The sequence below is a fragment of the Nycticebus coucang genome, chromosome 19 (assembly GCF_027406575.1).
Source record: "Nycticebus coucang isolate mNycCou1 chromosome 19, mNycCou1.pri, whole genome shotgun sequence".
NCBI lineage: Eukaryota > Metazoa > Chordata > Mammalia > Primates > Lorisidae > Nycticebus > Nycticebus coucang.
Window position 1 is genome coordinate 55,323,833 of NC_069798.1, and position 17,151 is coordinate 55,340,983.

The following is a 17,151-nucleotide window of genomic DNA, read 5'->3' on the forward strand; positions in this document are numbered from 1 at the left end:
TGGCAGGAGAGAGGTGGCAGCAAGGGCTTCGGTGGCGTAGTGCACATCAGGATGTGCGAGAGTTACTCCAGGTCCCTGTTGAGGGTCTCTGTGGCGCAGATCTGCCAGGCGCTGGGCTGGGACTCGGTGCAGCCCAGCGCCTGCCATCTCCTCACCGACGCGCTGGAGCGCTATCTGCAGCAGCTGGGCCGCGGCTGCCATAGGGCCTCTGAGCTCCATGGCCGAACAGACCCAACTGTGGATGACGTCGGTGAAGCTTTCCAACTTATGGGGGTTAGTCTGTGTGAACTAGAAGACTACATTCGCCGTACCGAACCTGTCCCTTTCCCACATGGAATCCCTTCAGGTCCCGTTAGCGAGGGCGATGTACTTCAGTTTCCCCGGCCTGGGAGTGAAGGAGCAGAGGAAAGCAAAGAATACATCCCCGATGGATTCACGGCCCCCAGCGTGCCTGCCGGGGGAGAGGAAGAAGAGGAGCAGGTGCCCACGGACCGGGGCACCTCAGCAGAAGCCGGGCAGGTTGCCTCGGAAGAGGGGGAGGAGATGACGGATCATGAGACGTTCCTCGGGGAGACGCCGCTGGACAGCCCTGACGCTGAAGAAACGCCTTCCCAGCCGGGGCCGAGTGGCCCGCTGCACCGAGCACAGCGCCCCGCGCACCGGGCTGCGGCCCCGCGACCCACACCTGCTCAGCGGCAGGGAGCAGGGTCGGCCGTGGCGGTCGGGTGGGAGACGCTGCGGGCGGTGGAGAAGCTGCAGGCGCGCCTGGCCTCCAGGACGGACCCGAGGAAGGTCCAGAAATATCTGAGGAAGCTCTGCGCCCTGCCGGTGACGGCGCACATCCTCGCCGAGACTGGGATCCGGAGAACCGTGGAGCGGTGCCTGCGCACACACGAGCAGGTAAGCCTCTTCGCCAGGGACCTGGCCGCCCGGTGGGAGAAGCTGCTTCTTGTGGCGCGCGACCAACGGGACGTGCAGCACAGCCATTCCCCAAAGCGCCCCAGGGGTGCCCCTCAGGACGAGGGCACGGAGGGGCGCTCCCGGAGCCCGGCCGCGGGCCCTGAGCCCGGCCGCAAAAGGCCCAGGGCAGCGTCCGAGCTCCGGACACCTCGCGAGAGGTCTCAGGGTCCTGGGCGGAGAGGCGACAGGAAGAAGCGCCCCAGGACCGCTCCGGTCGACCCTTCTGACCGGGAATCTTCTGACGCCGGCCAGGCCCAGGCGCACAGATGGCCCGCTCAGGGAAAAAGCCCGGTGGGCGCCGACCGCGGCGACCAGCAGCGCCCTGCTGGCAGAGGCGCCCACCTGTCCGCCGGGGCGGAAAACCCGGGGCGCCGGCCCGGGGACGGCGCCGCGGAGAGGGCGCCCTCTCCCGGCGATGGCGGCCAGCGCGACCGAGCGCTCAGCCCCCGCCGCCGCCGCCGCCGCCGCCGCCACCGCAGCCCTCGCCACGACCTGGGCGAAAGACCGCGCGACCCAGACCAGCCGATTCTACACAGCCTAGAGGCAGGGAAGGGGGCGGGAGACCTGTCGCCCCGGGTCCAGCGGAAGCTTCCTAATACCCCCAGGACTGGAGCCGGGACGCCGGGAACGCCCACTCTCCTTAGGGAGTCGGGGCGCTCCCTCCCTGCCGCTCACCGGGCCGCTGAGGACCAGGAATTCCAGCCGCCCGCCACGTCCTTTGAACAAGCCCTCCACTACGACTACAGCCGGCTGCCCAAGAGGAGCAAGACCGCCTTGGTGAAAACCTCCACCAAGGCGCTTCAAGGCACCGACCCCACACGCGCTGGGAAACACGCGGACTCGGGGGCGAAACCACCCACGGTCAAGGAACGCCGGTCTGAGAAGGCGCGGCCGCCGGGGGCTGACCCAGCCCAGCTGGGAAAGGCCCCCACCGAGGGCTGGCCGGAGGTGCCGGGCCGGCCGCTGCTCCCCACCGAGGACATGTACAAGTTGCTTACTGCCCTCGAGGCCATGTCCTCCGGAGCAGAGCCAGAGGCACCGTCGTCTCCAAAGGAAGCAGCCGCAGCTGGATTTACCGGAGGCAGGGTGAATTCTAAGACTCAGGTATATGCCGGTCGCAGGAGCGCCGGCCTCCCCCAACCCGTGACCGTGCAGCAGCCCTGCGTCCGGGGCCTCACAAAGGGCGGCGACCCCATCCGTCAAGTGGGAGGAGTCGCCTATGCTGTTCCGGAACCGGTTTGGGAGGTTCCCAAGCAGCCGCACTGCACGGAGAAATACCATCCCGCGCTCGTCGGAGGAACGCAGCAGTCATGGAAAGTGCGCTGTGGCCGGGACTTTGAGGGAGACAAGCCGGAGCAGGGCGAGTCCTGGCCGGACCTGGACCTGCGCCTCCAGGAGGCCGGAGCACAGCGGCTGCGAGAAGTGGTCGAGAACATCCGATCTGCCCAGCAGTCCAGAGAGTCCAGAGGCCGGCGCACCCAGATGATCTCTTTCGGCCCCGTGACCCAGGCGCCTCCCGCCGCGCCGAGGAGGCAGGAGCCCAAGGGCGGCACCGGAGCAGGGCACGGCCCCGCCGCCGATGCCAACAGCGGGGCGGCACCACACCCGACCGCAAGCGGCCGGGCCGCCCCGGGCCGAGGGAAGCTTCCCGACAACCTTTCTACCCACCTTTCCAAGCTGGGAAAGGCCCCCACCCAGGGGCCTGAAAGCTCGGCCCGGGGCCGCCCGAGCATGCCCAGCCCGGCCCTGGCGCCCCCGCGCGGTGCCGGGAAACCCAAACCGGCCGCCAAGAAACCGGCTCCGCTGATGGCCAAGGCCATCAGAGATTACAAGGGGCGGTACCGCCGCTGATACATTGCCCAGTGACTCGCCTCGGAAGTGGAGTGCGCCGGTTGGGGGTGGGGGAGGCGTGTGTGGGGCACGGGGGTGGGGTGGGGTGGGGTGGGAGTGGGGCCTCCTGGAGGAATACAAGCTCAACGCTCCTATGGGAGGAATGACGCTTCCAAAGGACACCAGACTCTCGCTGGCTGGAAACGTGGGGACTCTGAACCCTGCAGAGTCTTCAAGCCTCGCCCCTGTGAGGTCCTGCCCGGCCCAGCCACTGCCTCCCTGCTCCAAGGACGCTTCAGGATCCCGAAGGTGTGACGCTCCAGTCGCACTGGGGGTCGGAAGATCCATTCTGTTTTCCTCCTTAACCCATCCCTCTGTTGAACTTAAGACATACTTTAATGAAGTGAAGAAATAAAGTTCTAGATAGACCTGGGTGTTTGGCGTGCTTTTTTTTTTTTTTTAATCCTGGAGTTAACTGACAGAACTGACAGCGGTGATTCCGTAGACACAAAACTCGATCGGCAGTGGGCCGGACGTAGGAAAGGAAGGTTCGCGGAACAAGAAACGCACATGCCTGTTCAGGATAGGAAAAGGTGCCCAATCAGAGGCAATCCCAATAAAGAGCATGGTACAATACAATTGTTTCTATCAGACGAGTGAAGCTCCAAACATGGACGTGATGCTAGCCCCCACGCCCGTGTCCGTCCATGGGCACACGTGGCTCGGAGTCCTGGAGACTGGTACAACTTCCAGGAGAGTGGACAGGTAAAGCTTTCGATGTGTCTAGAGTGGGGTCCAGCCCCAACCCTTCCAGGGGCAGAGATGGACTCCAGAAGCAGACGAGGACGATGGTCATATAACCACATGAGCAGCAGCGGGGACCAGTCCGCAAGCTCTGCAGCCACGGGCGCGGCAAAGGGAACCCCGACCTCTGCAGCGGAAGTCCAGAAAACCAAATCTGCCCGGTAGCAACTGGTCTGGAATGGTCAAGATGAGCTCAAAATCCATGGCAGGCGGATGTCCTGCTTCTGCGTGGCCCATGCCAATCCTTTCCCCGTCCACAGGGGGATTTTCTGGCTTCAGAATTTCAGATGGTACCCCCAAAGCATGCCTACTTTTCAGTAGAAAGCTTCCTCCGCTCCCCCGCACCCCCAGCCCCCCCCTTGATCCTGCGACCGACACGAGTCCCTTGAAGTTTGCTTGCTGTCTCCCTTGAAGTTCCAAATAAATGGCCTATTTCTTCTCTCCGGAGTCGTCTTTCATTTGTGTCCGCCGTTTGAGGGTTTTATACGACCGATGAACATATATCGTAAATGTACACGTACAAACGTTTTCATATCAGCGCTTTCGATTCTAGACATTACGCCACAGATACGCCTACTTTGTGTGCGCGCGCGCGCGCGCGCGCGCGTGTGTGTGTGTGTTTGTGTGTGGCGTGTGTGATGTGTGTGTGTTTGCTGTGTGATGCGTGTGTGCGTCCGTTCACTCACCCACAGATGGACCGAGGCACCGGAAGCCTCTTTTCCCCGAGGTACATTTGCCTACTCGTAACAGCGAAAAGAGCTGGGCGGTGTCTTGGACTCCAAGGTGCCCTACCCGCACAGAAATGGAAACCGAGGACCCAGCAGGGTAGGAGGCTTTGTTCCCACCTATGTAGGGTCCCGTCTTAGGAGTGAAAGGAAGGAAGACATGAAGCTGCCCGCCCTGACATCGGCATTAACCCTGTGGCCCAGGCCCTTCGCAGTTCCTGAAATTAGACTGGGATTGTTTGGGACAGCTGACGCCTCCCTCCAGGCACAAGGCACAAAAAAAAGCTATAGCACACTACAGGGAGATAAACCTCCTGCTTCTTCTCAAGAATTGTCATTTCTAAAAATTATTTCTGAAAACGACACTGCTCTGCACACAGTCCAAAATAAGGACAACCGAAGTGTGAAACGTCAGTAATCACACACGCTTGAAACAGATGCACCTGGGATGCAAGATAGTAGAGCTATCAGAGGCCTAGAAAACTCTTTGGGTTAGTCTACGTGAGTGTGTGTGTGTGGGGGGGGGTGGGGGGTCTGTGGGGGCGTGCTCACGTGTGTGTGTGTGTGTGTGTGTGTGTCTGTAGACAAGCTGTCAGCTTGGGTAGACTGGCCCGGCAGCATCAAAGCTCATAGCAACCTCAACCCTTTGGACTCAAGGGAACATCTTGCCTCAGCCTCCCAGGAAGCAGGGACTGCAGGTGTGCACCACCACACCCAGCTTGGTTTTCTGGCTTTAGTGGAGAGGGGATCTCACTCTGGCTCAGGTTGCTTTCCGACTCCAGAGGTCCAGGGATCCTCCCTCCTCGGCCTCCCACAGTGTGAGGATTATAGGTGCCAGCCACCCCACCCAGCCCACACGGAATATTTGTATGACATTGAACGTAAGCAGATAAGACTGAACTTGCAGGGTCAAGGTGTGTGGGTTCTCTTTTATTTTTGTCAGTTGGATTTTGTAAATCGTCTGTATGTGTTGAGGATTGCTCTTTGACCTGCTTCTTCCCACCATTTTGGTGAAATGGCCTTTCTTCTGGTTTTTGCATTGTCAAGACTTAGAATCAATGTTTACTGGAGTGCTTCCCTGTTGTCGCCTTTTCCCTTTATGAGATGGGGCTAAACTTCATCAAATTCCTGGTGGAGTTGTTCTGAGGCCTGAGTCAGCAGCTGTAGAACCTTGGGAGAGTGCTGGTGCATAGCAAGGATTTAATGGTCATTATCTATTAGTAATTTTATGATCATTTCCTAAGGACATGTCTGTGAAATCTAATTGTGGCTCACTTCATCGGTACTTAGAATGATGGTTAGGAAGAATATTCATTCTCAGGCAAAAGTAAATAGTAGAAGAGGCAGGGATAATAGCAGGAAAACTGCATAAGGGAAAAGAATAGAAAATCACCAGAGAGGAGACAAAGCAAATAATTGTTGCAATGATCTAGGAGGGGTCATCAAACTTTTTAAACAGGGGGCCAGTTCATTGTTCCTCAGACCGTTGGAGGGTCTAACTATAGTTTAAAAAAAAAAACTATGAACAAATTTTTTTGCCCACTGCACATATCTTATTTTGAAGTAAAAAAAACAAAACAGGAACAAATACAATCGCGCTGCTGCATGTGGCCCATGGGCCGCAGTTTGAGGACCCCTGAAAGGGAAATGATGAAGATGCTGGTGGTGCCAGGACTGTGGCAACAGGAAGGGGGATAGAGCAAGTGTGGTCCTCTTGCTGGGCCAGTGATGTTGGGAGTTCTCAGAATAAATCACCTCTATTATTACCAAGGCTTTAAAGGATGAAGTGAAGATAGACCAAATGGAAAGAAATGTACATGGGCATCCATCTTGTGTTTGCTTGTTTGTTTTTATTTTATTGTCAGGAGATGAGACACTTGAGCCACTCCAAACATTTCCCAATGGAGTCATTCTTGTGAGGGAAAGTGTTGATGTTACTCCCTAAACTAAATTCTTACAGACTAGCCTAAGGTGGGCAAGGTAGCGGATGGAGGTCTAGGGGTACACAGCCCTACTGAAGCCATAGCTTCTTAGGACCCACTGAGCTAGGACTGGGTCCTGTTCTGAAGTTCCCCTATCCCGCCCAGGAGAAGTCATGCTTTACCCAAGTTATTTTCACAGAGCAGCTGGAGAATATTTTAGGAGGAACAGTGATTACAATGCATGTCGCCTCATGCCAGGTCCTTGGTAGTTTACACAAAACCTTGACAGAATGCCTTATTCCATTTTCCTCACCTTCCAGAGAAGCAGTGTTCATTTAAATGAGGAAAAGGGTCTGAGGAGCTTCACTAATGTGCTATGGACCAACAGACGGTAGCTGGTTGACACTTAGGCTCTGGGTGCATAGATGCAGGTGCCTCTCCTGGCCACCCCGCTCAACCGGCCTATGCAGGTTGCCCCTGCTTTGGCTCAGCTTCCAGGGGCGACAGAATGCTGAGACCCTGCAAGAGTCCTGGATTTTCCTTCACCCACACATGGCAAGACCATGAGAGCTGAAGGCAACAGAGGTTTCAAGATTCTTTCCTCGCCCTAGAGCTACAGGACTGACAACAATGTCCACCACGGACATTTAAGAACCCTGGGTGGGAGTGGGGGCACGGAGCGAGTTCAGGAGATGAGAGTGAATGAGTGAGAAAGAGAGAGAGAAAAGGGAGGGAGAGAATGTGAATCTTGAAGCTACTCTAGAGTCTGTGGCAGTATCTGTAGAATGTCCTCAGCCCTGGGAGGAGCCCTGGGACTGCAGAGTACTGGAAAGAGCAGTGCAGGGACATTCTGCTCTCACCCTGTGGAGGGGGTACAGAAGCTTCCTACTGGTGTCAGTACTTCAAAGTATGAACCAATGCTGGGCTATGAGGTAGCAGGAACTGGGAGGGCTCCAGCAGCACAGCCTTAGGCCCCTATACCTGAGACCCCCCACAGATGTCTCTGGCCCAGGGGCTGCAGCATCCCTCATGGGGAAGATTTTCTCCTGCAGCAAAGTGCCCCCAGAAATTGCCCAAGGGAGGTCGGCAGTCCTTTCCTGATCCGCCTGTACCCTCCTCGTGTGCCCCCTCATTTCCTCGTCCCCCCCCCCGCAGTTCTGGACGCACTTAAACAGAGTCAAAAATAAAACAAGCAAAATTTTAATTCTCCTTTCAAATACTTTGAAACTACTTTTACAAAAATTCCTCAAAGTCTATTTTTCTGCCTCTCGTTCGTGTATTGTTATCTGGGGTTTCCAAGCCCCCTAGCAAGGGCGAAATTCAGGATCCTTGGCCCTTGGGCCTGGATACTTACTCCAGAGCCCGTGGGGATGGGACCAGCGCAGACAGCGGGGCCAGGGAACCTCTTCCCCGCCTGCTGCCGGGCTGGGGGCAGAAAGGAGCTTGGGGTGGCCATGGATCTCCGCAGGCCTAAGGGTTGGCGTCTGCCAACCCTACTGCATCAGGAACAGGTGCATGTCCCCCATCGAAGCCTGGCCATGGCTTGCAGGAGGGAAGGGAAAAGAGAGGCTGCGCGGGTGACCCCGGGAGAGAGAGTAAGGGTACGAGGCGCGCGGCTCGGAGTAGGCTCCCGGGACCCCTAAAGGGCCTGCCACGGCTTCCCAATGGCCTGGATGTGTTCCTTGGCTTTCAGGCGCAGCGTGGCGATGCTGCTGTTGCGCGGGTCCGCCTCGTCCAGCGGGAACTTGTCCCCGAAGCCGGGCCCGCAAGGGTAGGCGGGCGGCGGCGGCCCGAGAGGCTGCAGGCCGGGACCCAGCGGCGGGGAGTTAAGGAAGGGCGGAGGCGGCGGCGTGTAGCTGGCGGGCAGGCTCTGCGCCGGCGGCCCGAAGCCCGGCAGGCTCTGCAGCGCGGTGGCACCCCCGCCCGGCAACGGCGGTCCTAGCCACGACTCCAGCGGCAGCGCACCCCCGGCCGGCCCACTGCCACTGCCCGGGCCCGCCCCGAGGGGCGCCAGTGTCGTCGAGGGAGGGGAGCAGCTGAATGAGAGGAGGGGCGAGTCCTGCAGCTTCATGGAGGACACTTCCAGCTTCTCCTGCCGACGCCACTTGGCACGTCGGTTCTGGAACCACACCTGTAGGAGGGAGCATAGCGGCCATCGCGCAGCAGCGGAGGTCCGGGCCGCGTCACGGTCCCAGCGCCAGCGGAGCCCTGCTAGCTTGACTCTCGCACCCCAAAATATAACTGCAGCTTGAAACCCCACCCCCAAATAAAACTGAAGCTGAACTATTCTGCACCTATGGGGCAGACACTGCTCATCTTCCTTCCACCCCTGAATTCTTTCTTTTTCATCCCGTTTTCTCCCTTTTTTCTCTTCCCTCCTTTTTTCTTGCGTCCCCAGAATCTCTTTGTTCCATCTTAGTCCTTTGTGTCTTTCTCACCCTTTTCTCTGTTTATCTCACCCTTGGCTGTGGCTGTATCTGTTTCTACTAATTCCCCCTAGGGAGCAGGTGCTCAAGAAAAAAAAAAAGTGAATTTAACTCTGCACTCAAACCATATGACTTTGAAACCAGATCTGACCATCAGGTTGGCAGAACTCACTCCTGACACTCACTTTGGACCTTGCTTCTTCTCTGAATGGTACAGCTCTCATTGCTGCTTTCTGTCTCCCACTTTATGTGCTTTAGCCTGCCTTTATCTCTATCATAAACAGGGGTATAAATAAATACTGTTAAACAGAGTAACTTGCAGACTTGGACATTAAAATACAGCCATTTATACGGATTACTGGTTACAATGGCTTGATAGAGTAAGTGGGTTTATTTTACCCCAAGCATATTTTAATTGCTGCTTTAATAAGATTTTAATTTAGTTGATGTCTAGTTACTATTTCCAATGTTTTATAAATAGCTTTCAAAGACTGCAATCGTTCAAGTTTATCAGCTCTACTAGAAATGACAAGTTCACGAACTCATCCTAGAAAAGAATGCTATAATACCTCCATTGCTGAATATCACCTTGGTGACTACAATGATATTCAACAATGAGTATGTAGCACTTTTTTCTAGGATGAGTTTGGAACTTAATTGTCCAACCTTTTACTGTAGGGAGTCAGTTTTGACATTACTGTAAGATGTTAGCTCAATGACAAGTTTCTTTATTCTTTCTCTTTATATATAGAAAAAAGAGTGAAGTCTGATCTCTTCCAATGAACCTTCCTTACTGATTTGATAAAAGCACCAGAAAGGGTGTGATTAATGTTTCACCACCAAGTTCCACCCTAACAAGTTGAACAGAGAGAATCAATTTAGTTTAGCAAAGAATGTAAAAGAACTTTGGCCAAACTGATGGCTTCAGTGTTATATTTAGGAAGTGAAGTGGGGGGATAATTGCAACCTTAGAAGGGAGAAAGTAATTTTGAGTAATAAGGGAGGTAGCGCACCCCCAGTAGCAGCCAGTGTGAGGGGGGTTCTAGTGAAAACAGCACCCTAGCACCTGAGCAGAGCAGGGCAAATGTGAAAGCCTGGAATTTGGGAGAAAAAGAGAAACAATAAAAATGGAAGCACCCTTGTCCATTCACTCAGGTGGTTCATCTGCACTCATATCTTCTCCTATAAATATTAGATATTTGCCAATCGAGAAAAAAGCAACACTGGCAAAGAAAGGATGCTCACAACTTAGAGGAGAAGCCAGAATCCCTGAACAAGGGAGAGTTCAAGTGTGAAAGGATGCCTAGATTTGGCAGGGCATTGGGAGGCTTTGCCTCTCTTTTAAGTTCTTTCTCTCTCCATAGCCAATCCTTCCTGCCTTGAAAGCAGGTGCTAAAATCACCACCCCTTCAATGAAATCATTGTTGCTCTATCACCCCAAATTACGAAACACTGAACGGTCCTTGCTTGTTAATCCTGAGTCACATTTGGGAATATTTTTCAAAACCACAACTTTTACTCATTACTTTCAACCCCTAAACTAAGCAGAAAAGAGAAAAGGCAGAAGCCCCCAGACGCCTGAGTGTCTCATTTCCTGGAAACCAAATTTATTAGACACACACAAAAATCTGATTTTGGTTTCATATTTCACTGACTGTTGGACAGAATAAAGTTTGTTCCCAATGTCTCCCTTTCAGGCCTCTGTAAACTCTCCGAATTTGGAAATCCTCCCAGATTTTTCACAGATGACTAGCAAATATTTAAGGCTTTCAAATATTTTAATGATCAAGGATTAAAGATAATTCAGCTTTAATTAAAGCAAAAACCCCTTTACTATAAAAATAAAAAGCCTCTACAGCGCGAAGTTTGGTTGGATGTGCACCAGAGAAGGAAAGTCAGTCTCTTAACTGCACAGAAAGTTTTGACTGCGAGGTGCCAGGCCCCTTACAAGAAGACAGGGTTTTGGTCGTCAACATCGTGTGCTTGCCTAGTGACCAGGGTGGTATCTGGAGCCCCAGTTATGTTACTCCCAGCCGCTGTCTACACTCCCCTGCCACTCAGCACCTTCCCCCAGCTCCCATCCTGGCTCTGTCTTAGGAGATGTCAGACTTTGCATCTTGCAAGCCATTCCCAATTCCTCTTTTTAGTTCAGAGGAGGGGATCTCAGAGAGGAGACAATACCACACACTGGAACAAACTGCCTGAGGGGTGAAGATCTGTGATGCTCCTGTGGGGCTCTGACCATGGCAAGTCAAGGAAGTACCGCAATAAATGCGTGGACGCCCGGGAATTAAGAGTAGCGATTGGCTGCAGTTTGGGCTTCGGCCTCTCCCTGATCCCGTTCCCTTAATCTAGGCGCTTTACCTGGACCCGGACCTCGGGTAGGTTGACCTTGCCGGCCAGCTCCTCGCGGCTATACACGTCGGGGTAGTGGGACTTCTCAAACGCGCGCTCCAGCTCGTGTAGCTGGTAAGTGGTGAAAGTCGTCCGGTTCCGCCGGTGCTTTTTCTTGGGTTGCTCCTCCTCCGACAGCTTCGCGTCGCCGGGGGCTGGCCCAACGGGCAGCCCTGGGCTTGGCCGTGCCTCTCCGGGCTCCTTGGAGCAGTAAGGGCGAGGGACTGGGGCGACAAGGTCCCGGAGGGTCAGAGACAGTCGCCGCAGCATCCCCTAACCTAATCCGCCTCCGCTCGGGCTCTGGCCAGCCCGGCCGAGGGCTCTGAGATGGCCCGCAGAGGTTGGGGGTGAGGGCTGCGACGGGTCCCTACGCTCTCTCTGAATGCAAGTTGGAAGTTCCTGCCATGGTCACTCCCAACCCCGCGCGCAGGGCCTTCAGAAAAGTTAAGCAAGGGGCGCTCTCTTGCAGAGCTTCTACGCTTGAGGGCCCAGAGGCCTGGCAGCAGCCCGGTGCGCACTCACCTTCGTACTCCGGGGCAGGCGCCGGGGCTGGCGGCGGAGAAGGCTCGGTGCCTCCTTCGGATACCTTGGTGCAGGCAGGCCGAGCGCTCAGCCTTCTATCCCTCTCCTTTGCGCCCCGGGCGCCCGGCTCTGCCGAGAAGGTGCCGAGGAGCCCGTCGTCCTTGGTAAACCCCAGGATGGCCTCGATGCTGTGCAGCCGCGAGGTGCTCCCTCCCGGGCTGCGTAGCATGTGGCCGGCGAGCGAGAAGCTCCCGTCGGCCATGGTGGGCGTGCAGCCCGGCAGGTGCATGGGGAATACTGGGAGGCGGGAGGGCGCTTTGGAGACAGAAGGGGCTTGAAGTGAGTTTTTCCCGAGTGCGACCGGGCACCCGACGGGGCCTGATTCTAGGTCGAGCTCGCGGGTGACGGACTGGCGCTGGACGTGGGTCAGCGCTCCACCCGGGGTTGTCCGGCTACTTGGAGGAGTCGGCGGGCAGTTCAGTTCCGACTGGGGCTGGATGGGGCTCCGGGTGCTAAAGGCGGGGAGCCAACTCGCCCCTGGCTCCTCCCCTCTGGCAGGGGACCCCGCCCTGCCCTCAGCCCCCGCCCCCCCGTAGGGGGGCGGGGCCTTTCCCGCCCGGCCTTGGGGGCCAGGCCCCGGCCATCGCCCGCCTCAACCCCACCCCGCTCCCCTTCAGTCCCGCCGGCTTTGGAAATTCTCCTCTCATCTCTTGATCAATTTTAACCACTACCAACACGTCTGGGGACCAGCGCTGGGTTATTTGACAGACCCAAGACCCTGATCGGCGCCCCCTCTCCCCAGTCCTGTCTTACTGGGGTGGACGCCTTTGAGCTCTCGCCTTGGGCTTACCTCCCTTCGCTCGGGCTTACCCCCTACCTCTAGGGTCATCTCCTGTCACCCGCCGTAGGCTCACCGCCCTCCAGCTCCCCTTCTTGCTGCCTGCAGCGCTACCCTGGAGACCCCTGGAAGCGCCCAGACCCAGCGGAAGGCTCCCCAGCTCTAGCGCGTTTGAATTTTGAGTTTTCCCCTCCTCTAGCCTGGCCAACACTCCTCTCCCGCCTCTGTGTCCGAAGCCCAGGACATCGTGTAGTTTGTCTGTATGTGCTTGTTTTGACTCCTCCTTATCCCTCCGACTTGAGTGTGGACAGTCTCCCTCACTCCAGCGCCCGCCCCAGGAGGCGGTGGGGCTATTTACGCCTGCAGCCCCGGAGACCTCCAGCGCCCACTCGCCCAGCAGGAGGTTGGGAGGCCCCGAGTCCGAACTGCAGCTCAAGCCCCACGAAAGACTTTTTCTGTTTAACTGTCCTGGGAAGGGCGGGGTCCTTTACTGATGTGCGGCGACCTCTCCCTCCTCGTCCAGACACTTCTGCGGCCGAGAAGATCCAAAGCTGAAGACTGGGGACAGACCTCCGCCCAGGGAGGAGGCCTGTCGCCGCCCTGAGGGGTACACGCACAATCCGCTTGCGTTTCTTTCTCCTTTGGGGGTCCCAGAGCGAGTCCTAGGCCGACAGGAAGGATGATTTGTGAGGAGCGTGTTTCAGCCGGCATTGCTGATGGATAATGGCATTATGAACACTGACCCCTCAAATCCCAAGGAGGCGCCCTGCCTTCCCTGAACTGTTAGCAAGGAACGTGGATTAAAATGCTATCCTCAGGAGCCGGAGGACCGGATTCCTATGATTTCAGTAGGCGCTCTGATATGCAAGGCAGCGGCGTCTTCTTTAACCCCACCTTTCGTTTCTTTGGTTGTCCTCTCTGAGTGCCCAGCACTGCTGAAGGTGACGTTGTGGTCATTAAACAACAAAGGAAAGGCCAGGCCGTTGGCTTGGAGGAGCCTAACCAATCTGGGAGACAAGAGGGAGTAAACAAGGGGAAAACGGGGAAATCCATCTTTGGACTTTCTTCCTTTAAACTGGTGTTCGAAGGACATCTACAAAGGACAAGTGACTACATTAAGGTTCTTACATGGTTACTTCTCCGTAATGGAAGGGTTCATTACACTAATCGCTCCATTTTAAATATAACTATGAAAAAGTAAACTAACATAGCAAGCATGTAGGTTTGCAGTAGATAGAAATTGAGCTATTCAAGTCAGAAATTATTTTTAATTTTAAGAAAAGCCAAATTAATGAAAAAGTAACAGCATTTTATAGTTTTCAGAATTCCTTCATATTCTTCATATCATCTGATGCTAACAATCTTGTGCGGTAGGTGGTCACCACAGACATATTGGTCCCCATTTTACTGAAGAGGAAACTGAGGCTCAGAGTGGTACAGCTATTGGATGGTCAGGGCTAGAACTCAGCCCAGCTGACTCCTTGTCCAGTGTTTTCTGCCCTCCGCTCATTGGTAATTTTATTGTAGAGTGCCATCTCTTTGGAAACAATCAAAACACACCTTAGTGTGGCTTTGATCCTTCCCTGGGAGTGAATGGTGCATCTAAGGGGAGGAAGAAGAAGCAGTTTAGCTCCCTGAAGAAATGAAGTCAGAGTCTGCAGAGAGTGGGCTTTGGGCATTGGAATCAGGATGACTTAAACCCTCAGGAGGTTCCCAACAGACCAGGCGAGCCTGTGCCCAACCCCTCCTCTGTCTTTCTAGGCTGTCAAAGGCAGTATCTCCTCCACCCCACAACATTCTGGTGGTCCCCTGACAAGTTCTCTCAGGCCAGTTATATACACAATAGGCTGAGGTGTGGAGGTGTGGAGGTGTTGATGACCAGAAAGCAGACATAGGAATAATTAATTGGTATTTTTGGTATCCCCTCTGACCAAGAATGTTTTTTATGCTAACTTCTCCAGTATTAAATAGATCTCTATAATCACGGCTAAACAGAGAGTGGCAGCATTTTCTTAAGCTCCTGCCACACACTGTTAAGGGGTTTATGGCCTTGTTTTCTGATGTTAATTCCCTCTGGGACTGCCCAGCTCCTCCTAATAGGTCCAGGTGAGGTTAGCTGTTATTTATTGTTTATTTCAGGGTCTCGGGAGAAAAGCAGAAAAGGCTTCAACAACCTCTGGTAGGGCCTGAGGGAAACAGGGCAAAGCAGGACAAGGGGAGGCTGGGGCTTCCTTTGTGCTGGACATAAAGAACTAGTCAGCACTATTGTGGGCACAGAGGAGGGTACTCCAAGCAATCAGCTGGAGGTCATTGTTAGGGGCTAATCTACATGTGTATTTCCCAAGAACTCGATTAGGGAAGATGAATGGACTCAGCCATGTCCCTGATTCTTCTAGCAAGAGGCTGTATTTTTCCAGCAGTTACAGCTGCTGGTAATCAGCCCTGCTTCAGCAATAGTAAGGAGCCTGGCTTCTGAACTCCATCTCTGATTAATTGATTAATTCATTAGATGGATCAAAGAAAACCCTCTCCTTCCATCCCCCACCTGCAGGCTGACCTTAGACACAGTAAAGCTCCATTAAACTTGGGATGGTTCGGAGAAACACATTTCCAGAAGTGAGAGAATTGTACAAATCAGCTCCTTTATCTTGGATTTATGCAGGATGTCCAATTTCTGGAAGTATTCTAGATGGACTTTTTTCATCGGCAACGCTCTCAGAAGAAATTGTCAGCTATGGAGTGGGTCCTAGTGCATTGCCTGGAAAGGTGGTGGATCCCAGTGAGTTAAGGTCAATTGGCCACAGCCTCTAGTAATTTCACCTCTCTACAGTGATTTATTTTGGGGTGAAAAATGACTATTGAAGGGCCTATGGGGAATCACTTCATAAAGTTTATAAAACCAACTTTCTTGTCTGCATGTAGATTATCCCCTTAGCAGATGTATTTTAATCCTGTGATAGCCCCACCTGCACCTGTGGCATACCATACTGAGGATCACATCCTCCTAGTAGCTGATACATGTGTAAGGAAGGCAATTTACCTTTAGTCTTAGCCAGAACAAAACACAACTTACATAATCATTACACATACACACACAGTGAAGTTCAAATTTAACTGTCAAGAGTTAAAGATATACAGTAGAACCTCAGTAAGTTGACCACCCAAAGGACTGTAACACGCTGGTCAACAACATAACACACTGGTAAACATAAGGAACTAGGCTTACTGTACTGACATGTACATGTGGTACATGTCCAGTCTATGAAAATCAGGTCAACTTAAGGAGGTAGTCGAAGTAGGGAGATGGTCAACTATGGAGATTCTACTGTATACAATAAGATCTATTATTTATTAAATACTAACTATACGTCAGCAGGTGCATGCCATATTCTTTTGAGTGCTTTACATGAATTATGTAATTTAGTTTTCACAATTATCTCTATGAGGTAGACATTATCATCATGCCCACATTACAGGTGAAGAAACTGAGACACAGAGAGGTTAAGCCACTTGTCCAAGGTCACACAGCTGGTTTCAGGTAGAGCCAGGATTTGAACCCAAATGTTTTATTTAGGAATACATCCATTTTAATGTGGTGTGTGTACACATATGCACTGTTCATTTTCCAGAGACTATAAGAGAAGTAACAGATAAATTAAAGCAAGAGAATGTGAGAGTCAAAGAAAACAGGAATAATACAGTTCAGAGTGATGTGGGAGGGGGAATGTATGATGGATAGTCTATAATTAATAGTCAGTGAAAATGATGACAGATCTACTTAAAATGGCTCAGTCGTTAAGGCGCCGGCCCCATATACTGAGGGTGGCGGGTTCAAACCCGGCCCCGGCCAAACTGCAACCAAAAAATAGCCGGGCGTTGTGGCGGGCGCCTGTAGTCCCAGCTACTTGGGAGGCTGAGGCAAGAGAATCGCTTAAGCCCAGGAGTTGGAGGTTGCTGTGAGCTGTGTGAGGCCATGGCACTCTACCGAGGGCCATAAAGTGAGACTCTGTCTCTACAAAAAAAAAAAAAATATATAGGTCTAACATTCAACTTTTCAAGGTCGTTTCATAAAGTTTAAGGTATTCTTCCTGTTCCCAGAGTTCCAAATCACTCTCAGTAGTTCATGAACGATATATTTATAAGCATCTAATATATATATATGTATTTTTTTTTTAGACAGAGTCTCTTATGTTGCCCTCAGTAGAGTGCTATGGTGTCACAGCTCACAGCAACCTCAAATTCTTGGGCTTAAGCAATTCTCTTGCCTCAGCCTCCCAAGTAGCTGGGACTATAGGCATCTGCCACAAATGCCTGGCTATTTTTCTTGTTGTTATTGCAGTTGTCATTGTTGTTTAGCAGGCCTGGGCCAGGTTTGAACCCACCACCCCAGGTGCATGTGGCCAGCCCCCTTAACCACTGAGCTACAGGTGCCCAAACCATCTAAAATATATTTTTAAGCAGCTGCCTATGATGCTACGAATTCTTGTCTATATTGTGTTATGTGTTGTGTATCATGGGTGAGTTGCTGACAGTAGTTGCAAAAAAAAAAAATCAGTAGCTAAGTTCTCTCTTTAACACTGAAATATGTTGTCCAGAGATAAAATACACTACTTGATAAAATACACTAATTGATGAAATACTTTCCTACTTGAAGCAATCAGAAAAATGTTCTTATAGGTGTTTTTAAGAAACCCCATTTTTATAAGTAGGCAACAAATAATGACTATCTT

General features: G+C 53.1%; 1 protein-coding gene across 1 annotated transcript; it reads right to left on the reverse strand.

Annotated features, from left to right (window-relative positions):
* Positions 1-7,880: 7,880 nt before the first annotated feature.
* On the reverse strand, positions 7,881-11,872 carry RAX (retina and anterior neural fold homeobox). The gene is made up of 3 exons (XM_053571964.1): positions 11,584-11,872; positions 11,032-11,285; positions 7,881-8,372 (listed from the first exon to the last, which is right to left on the reverse strand). Exons 1-3 carry the CDS (start codon positions 11,870-11,872, stop codon positions 7,881-7,883), a joined length of 1,035 nt encoding a protein of 344 aa, XP_053427939.1.
* Positions 11,873-17,151: the final 5,279 nt, after the last annotated feature.

Excerpts from the sequence above, each read along its gene's own strand:
- RAX (XM_053571964.1), bottom strand. The coding sequence starts at position 11,872 with ATGCACCTGCCGGGCTGCACGCCCACCATGGCCGACGGGAGCTTCTCG. Across the intron at positions 11,286-11,583 it reads GCCTGCCCCGGAGTACGAAG|TCCCTCGCCCTTACTGCTCC; the intron begins GTGAGTGCGCAC and ends TTGTCGCCCCAG. Across the intron at positions 8,373-11,031 it reads TACCCGAGGTCCGGGTCCAG|GTGTGGTTCCAGAACCGACG; the intron begins GTAAAGCGCCTA and ends TCCCTCCTACAG.